The sequence below is a fragment of the Buceros rhinoceros genome, unplaced genomic scaffold (genome assembly GCF_000710305.1).
Source record: "Buceros rhinoceros silvestris isolate BGI_N320 unplaced genomic scaffold, ASM71030v1 scaffold23593, whole genome shotgun sequence".
Taxonomy (NCBI): domain Eukaryota; kingdom Metazoa; phylum Chordata; class Aves; order Bucerotiformes; family Bucerotidae; genus Buceros; species Buceros rhinoceros.
The window spans coordinates 13,449-20,567 of record NW_010402153.1 but is presented as its reverse complement, the minus strand read 5'-3'; the positions used below and the strand labels follow the sequence as shown (position 1 = coordinate 20,567).

Below are 7,119 nucleotides of genomic sequence, written 5' to 3'. Positions count from 1 at the left end.
CTCACGCTGGCTTGAAAGAGCTTTGGTTCCATGCTGTTGTCACAGAATCACCTGGCTGGAAGACACCTTAAAGATCATAGAGTCCAATCATTCACCCTGCACTGCCAGGGTCCCTAAACCATATCCCTCAGCACCACACCCACACGGCTGTGAAACCTTCCAGGCATGGGGACTCCCCCACTTCCCTGGGCAGCCTGTTCCAGGGCTTGACCACCCTCTCTGTAACAAAGTTTTTCCTAATGTCCAACCTGAACATCCCCTGGTGAAGTTCAGGCTATTTCTTCTCGTTCTGTCACTTGTTACGTGGGAGAAGAGACCAACCCTCATCTCTCTACAACCTCCTGTCAGGTGGTTGTATAGAGAGCTGTAAGGTCTCCCCTGAGCCTCCTCCAAACTAAACAACCCCCGTTCCCACAGCCCCTCCTCACAGGACTTGTTCTCCAGGCCCTGCACCAGCTTCGTTCCCCTTCTCTGGACACACTCCAGCACCTCAGTGGCATCCTGGGAGCGGGAGGCCAAAGTCGGACACACTATTTGAAGTGTGGCCTCACCAGTGCTGAATGCAGGGGGAACGCAGGAATATGCAGTTTCTGCAACAGGGCGACTAAGGAGTTAAACAAGACAGTCCAAGCTGCTTCTTCTGTCTCTGGTTCTAACATTAGACTCATGACTGTCTCTAAACCAGACCAGCAGCTGAGAAAGGAAGCAGGCCTTCCATTTCCTTCTACTTTTCTAAAGCTTAAATAAAAGGGGGCACAATATTTTGTTATTTCTCACTCTTTCAGTTATTCCCACTGTCACACACAGATACGGAATAGTTCCCTTTCCAACTGCAGCTGAGCAGTTACCCTTTGGTTTCTGTCCTAGAAGCAGCTCATGCCTGTGTAGTTTCCTGCTATAGCATCTTCGCCCAAGTAGAGGATGTTCTGCAAGGATGGATCATTGTATCCAAAAATCAACATTAAACTGACAACCAGGGTGTCACACACCAGAATCACCTGTTAGCCAGCAAGCAGCTGCCTCTTTTCAGAGCCTCCTCTCCTGCAGATGCAGGGCTGGTTGCTATGTGAGTGGGGACACCGAGGGAAAAGGCTGGTGCCCTGTTTGCCGGATCTGCTGTGAACCCACTGCTCCCCCTCAGCAGCAACAGGGTTTCACAGGGCCAGAGCAGGGCAGTACCTCTTCATCGGCAGAGGTGAGAATTGTGCAGGAGCTCCTTGGAAAAGGAAGGAGGAAGGGTTTAAGAGGAAGCAAATGGGAAGTAAAGCTGTGTTATACCTCAGCACTGCACCCAAATAGTGTGTAAGGTTTTATTTATTACTGCTTTTATCTGCTAAGATGCCTAAAAAGATTTTGAAAACATTCATGCATTTTATATCTAACCTATCCTATACACTGATTTTACAGCTGAATTTGCAACACAGATATTCTGGACAGGAGTGAGACTATAAACTCAGCAGGACTCTAATCTCCTCAGTCATCCCTCTGGGCTTTCCCATCTGCATTAGCAAATATCCACAAACCTATACCGTTTGTAGCTGAGAGATCCCTGGGGTAAGATGCTGTGGTTATAGGCTGGGAAATGACTGTGCTCCTGGGCTGGTCTCCTGCGCCCTCTGTCCCCACCATATTGATGCCCAGAGCCATGGTTAGGCAGACCATGATACAGTGCACTTCACTAGGATAGAAAATGCTGCGTTTTAGCTTAGATCCAACACTTTGGGACTGAGCTTGGGGCTGGTGCTAGGGCAGGCCTTGTGTTTGACAGCACAGCTTTGGCTTCTTCCTGGACAGACAGAGCAACCAGAGCTGGAGCGTACCTCACCAAACCAAGTTACCTCGCTCCTGCCTCACGGACTGCAGCTGCATCTCCCTGGGAGATCAGGGGATCCGCACCCTGCTGCTGGATTTCTTCTGGAAAAGGGTCTTATCCCTGGAGAACATCCCCTTGGACACACTGATCACAGACAGGAGCAGGGCACTTAATGTGGTGTCAATCCTTTCTTTGGGGTTTTGTGCCATGTCTCCCTATCTTCTGGCTGTAGGAATAATCAAAACATAAATAAAACCAAGGTGGGGAAGCAGGCTGTGGGCTGGTGCCCCGGTTTTAGTGTGGACACACCCCCCGGCAGAAGTCTGGAATTCCTGTTCCTAACCACAATCCAAAGCATACCTGTAATGTACCACATGGCTGCCTCCTGGAAGCAGCAACTGAAGTTTATTGACATTTTCTACAAAAGACAAGGCAAATAATATGCAAGACAAGTGCAAATTGGGAGTTTTATTTTTTCCCATCAAACATAAAGGAGTGGACACACAAGACAGGGAGGCGGAGAGACTAGACGTATTTACAAGACAGTTAAGCTATCAAATTTTTTCCATCTTCAAGATCAAGTCATCACAGATTTTTGTTAGTTCCTCATTTTCTTTAGCCTGTTGAAGACAGAAAAAACAGTCATTTCAGGTATGCCTAAGCTCCCCTACCTCTGTGTAGTGAGCTGAGTCACAAGTCACATTTGCCAACACATGGAAGACAAAGTCCATTTACACACTAGAGACTCGTGCAGGTTTACTCTGAACATCAGTCTACTTTGTACGTGGGCACAGAGCACCATTCAGAGCTCCAGGAAGCGATCCAGAGTCCACTACACTGCCTCTACTCCCACAGACTTCCCCATAGTACATGGGGACCAGCTGATCTAGGGAAAGCAGCATCTTCAGACTGTGTGTTTGTTAGAGACGCTGGAAGTCAAGATAGAGACAGTTTAGATTTTAACCTTCACAAGATGGACAACTCTGTAGGATGAGGCTTTGATACTCTCACGGACATGGAGCATCATTTCCAGGTTGTGTAACACCTTAGATGGAATGGATCAGTAGCTTCTGCCACCCACCTTTGCTTGGAACAAAGACCTTTTGCTCCAAAAAATATAATCATACAGGTGAGTCTGGACAAAGCTGTGCCTGGAGTTTCAACACTTATTCCCCCGAGCCTGCCAGAAGAACAGCTGTCAAACCCAGCACAGTCAGAACGGCTGTTTCTAGCACCACCAGCGGTTCCTGGCCTGGTCTAAGGCAACAGCCTGAAGAGACTCACCCGTGGCATTTTGACTGACCTTTTGTTCAAGGCTCTTCTCTAAAGACTGGATCCTCATTTGTTCTCTGCGGAGACTGGCCTGTAGCGCTGCAGTCTCTGACTTAGCTTTGCTTCGAACCTGGGCAATTTCCTCATTTGCTCTGAAATGGAGACGAAATGATCACACCCTTTTCAGGCAGAAATCACACTAGATACGAACGCTTTGGATTAATCCCCAAGCTAAAAATCTTTCAAGCCAATTTTTGGTAGACATGAAGCACAATTGGCAGCCACTGTGGAAACTATACATTTCACTCCCAGTACCTGGCTTCTTGACATGGTACTTACTGATGCAGCTTTTCTTCAGCATGTGCCTTTAGTGCCTGATATCGCTGCTCCTCTTTTTTTATTCTAGCCAGGTATTCCTCAGCACATTTTTTCAGAGCTTCTTCATTCTGTCCCAAAACCAAAAAGCTTAGTTAGCTTTTGTTAGCTTAGTTTTTTTTTTTTCACTTCACAAGCGAGCTATCATCTGACCACACCAATGCAGCAGCATTTGCCCAGCAGAATACCATTAACAACCCACAGACCTACACCGGGTCTACAGCTCCCCCCTTCCAACGATCTTCACTTTGCAAATTATGATTTATTCACCCCATTTCCTCCCTGTTTATTTAGCACAAATCTTACTGAAGAGGAAAGGTCACTGAAACTAAAGTCACTGATCAGTTTTGTGGGTTTTTTTTTTTTAATAGGCTTTGTCTTAGCTTGCAGTTGTCCAAAGAATAGCTAGAAATCCAACTGCTTCAGAGAACCTGTGGCAGGATTCTGGCTTTGGACCCTGATGTAAGTGAATCCAGCAGCAAGAAAGTTCCCTTGGTTGGCAAAGACTTTGATACCTTATTTTATTAGCTATGATAGCAAGTTGGAACTGTTTGAAATAAGTGCTAAGAGTCTCTAGTCAATTCAGCTCTCGAATTTAGCACTGTTTCCAAGCGGTGCTTTAACTCTGTGCTAAAGAAAGGGCTCCTGAATTTAGGGGGAAGAGGTGGAAGGGACAAGATGAAAGAAGCCTAACACACTAGTAAAGCAGAAACTTAAGTGGTAACACAGACGTTACGCCTGTTTCTCAAACCTAGAGTACCCCAAAACTTGTAACAGGCTAGTTCTCGGCTTGAGAAAATAGCAAACATTAAAGGGTAACTGAAGGAAAAAACCTGAAGATTTCACACAGTAACAAGCCACAGCTTATGCTTCTCATTGGCTTCATTCCTCCAGCCTCTGAAGAGGTTGCAGAAGGAAGGCCTGACTTTACCAAGTTGGGTTTTTAAGCTAAAGAACACCCAATAAACTATTAACATTTTGACTCGTAATAGCAAATCCTCCTCAGCATCCATTTAACGTGTAGGGGAAACAAGCTGCCCCTGTGCAGCAGTTGCTACGTAAGAGCCTGTCTGGGTTAACAACAGAAAAGTGGTATGCAAGCAGCAAGTAACAGCTCATTCTTCTGTCTGAAGAAACTCTGGCTCCTAACAGAGATCATTATCATAGTTTAAGCCAGCCACTACCTACCACAAACCAATACTTTCTGAAAATCTTTCAATAAACAACTACTTAGACCCTGGTTTTACAGGTATCGCCTAGTAATTAATGGCTGCTCTAGAAATTCATCATTTCCTCCCCACTAAGTCTCATTTATCTTGGCAGGATATTATTTGCATTATAGCATCTTACTTTGCGGTAACCCTCTAGCACTTCTTTCTGTTTCTCAAATCGTTTGAAGAGTTCAGAGAAAGATTTTTCCATAGAGTTCAGATCCGAAAGAACTTGTTGCTTCTCTTCCACCATCCTCTGCATTTCTTTCTTTGAAACTTCCTTCTGCTTTTGAGCATCCTCTAAAGAAAGGGGAGTTAACAGGGTTACGCTTATGGCAGTCGCAGCCTCTCCTCTGAAGGGAGACTGTAGCTTTACTTGCTACATATTGTTTCATACCAACCCTAAGGCCATTAAAGACTGGCCATAAAGTGCTTGCCCAAAGCATTGCTTCTCCTGCAGCATAGTCAAGATACTGCACCTGAATCTAGCTTAACAGTAGCCTTAAATGTTGTGATAGGTGCAAGGAAACCAAAAGTATTTGTTTTCATTAAATGTACACAATAGCTGGAAAACTGGGTTAACAAGTCAAACTAGTACAGCAAACTCTTCCAAGACATTTTTGTTAGCCTACCTGAGCCACATTTCCCATAGGCTTCAAGCAGCACAAAAAAGCTGACCTGACATGACATCCAGTCTCCTTAAAGAACTAAGTTTAAGGAAGGCACAGATTTGGCTATTCAGCTCAGAACTAGGAGCCTGTACCCTTACAACACAAATTTCATTGAATGTCTTGTCAATGAAACATACCCCTAGCTTTGACACTACACGCTTGACTGAAGCAAAGGCCAAATCTATCAGACAAGGTCTCCTATTAACATCACTTCAACGAGGTCAGACAATAAATGGTTAAATACAAGGTGCAGACAACTGGATTGGCCAGCGTCAAACCAACAACTTACACTCCACTGGAGAATAGGAAAGTTCGATGTGTTCATGCCTGATTCAAGAGGTCATCGTCACTTGCCAAGTGATACCACAGCTGTATTAACATGCATAAAAGTGTTACTCTGGCTACCTTGTCTGATACCTCACGCTCACCTGGAAGCACCTGGCACATTGCTGCCATCAGAAGTGAATGAGTACTAGCTTCAGCTAGTAACCTCAGGTTAAGCACACCCCCCCTCCCCATAGCCAAAGTGTAAAGATGGAACTTACCCATGATTTGTGTTATTGTGCCTTCAAACTCGGCAACTATTTTTCTAAAAAAACATGAAAGTAGTGTTGAACATAAGTTAGAAAAAGCAGCTGGAGTAAATAAGGAGATAGAAAAATCAGGACAGATTCATACCCCATTTCCCTGTATTCCATATGAAGCTTCTCATACTTCTTTTTCCATTCCTGAGTCTCCAACTCTTTCTCTTGAACCTTTGAGGGAAAGAATAAACCTTCACTTCTTGCACAGTGAGAGATAGGAGATTTGATACTCCGAACAGTCCAAAGGGCAGCTGAGGTATACTTTGAACTTCATATGGACAAAAACAAGTTCTAACTGCTTAACAATCAAAATTAAGTGTTTCATTACAAATTTGAGTCAAATAAGATACTGATTAATATTTATTTCACATACGTGATTCCCCCTCATTGTTAGCAGTATCTTCTCTGATTAGAAAAGATACAAGATCAGAGCCAACTCCAACAACCTCTTGCTACTCATGGGATGTGTAGATTTACTCACTGTATATACAGATCATTGTTCCTTGGCCAGTTAGGGTCTCAGGAGACATATTTCCCTTTTGTATACAAGGCACACAAAAAAGGCCACACAAGCATGCTGATCTTAGCACAGGAAAGAGCAAATACTGCAAGTCTATTTAGTGACAATCAAATTGCAGTGTGGAGTAATTTACAGTCACCACTCAATCCTCCCCCTCCCATGTTTCCAAGTGCAAAGACCCCTCAGCTCATTTAAGAATAACCACGGTACTTAACGCCAGCTGAATTAGAGCAGAGCTCACAGGAACACACTGAGCAGCATAAGCACTCTTTCTGAAATGCTCGGGCAAGCTCTACGAGCCTCATTTCGTCCTGAGGCTTCTAAGGACGGTGACACCGATAGTGGTGTGCAGTGTGGGAGGCCTTCACTGACAGAAGAGGTACAAAATACATAAAACATGGCACTTCTAACAAGAGAAGATGAGAGCACACGATGGCTGCTGGTTTCCCCCTGGTGTTGCACAGTATACTGTCATACACTGGTTTTCAGTATTTATTTTATCATGAAGTCATTTGAAATGTACTGTTGTATTTCAGACGACAAGTGAAAAAGAATGTAGCAAAATAGAAAGAAAAATGATGAACAGGAGTTAGACTAGCAAACGTTACAAAAGCAAAAGCGTGCTAAGATGGAAGCTGCTCTGAGGCTTTCTGGTACACACTCCAGAAGCGGT

General features: G+C 44.5%; 1 protein-coding gene across 1 annotated transcript in view; it reads right to left on the bottom strand.

Moving 5' to 3' along the window:
• Nucleotides 1–2,296: 2,296 nt before the first annotated feature.
• The window catches only part of TACC3 (transforming, acidic coiled-coil containing protein 3), a 14,890-nt gene continuing 10,067 nt past the window's right edge, over nt 2,297–7,119 (bottom strand). Inside the window, 6 exon segments of the mRNA XM_010132559.1 lie at nt 2,297–2,433; nt 3,117–3,237; nt 3,425–3,531; nt 4,811–4,971; nt 5,888–5,931; nt 6,021–6,097. Of these exon segments, the coding sequence (XP_010130861.1) occupies nt 2,368–2,433; nt 3,117–3,237; nt 3,425–3,531; nt 4,811–4,971; nt 5,888–5,931; nt 6,021–6,097 (576 nt within the window). The 3' untranslated portion in view covers nt 2,297–2,367.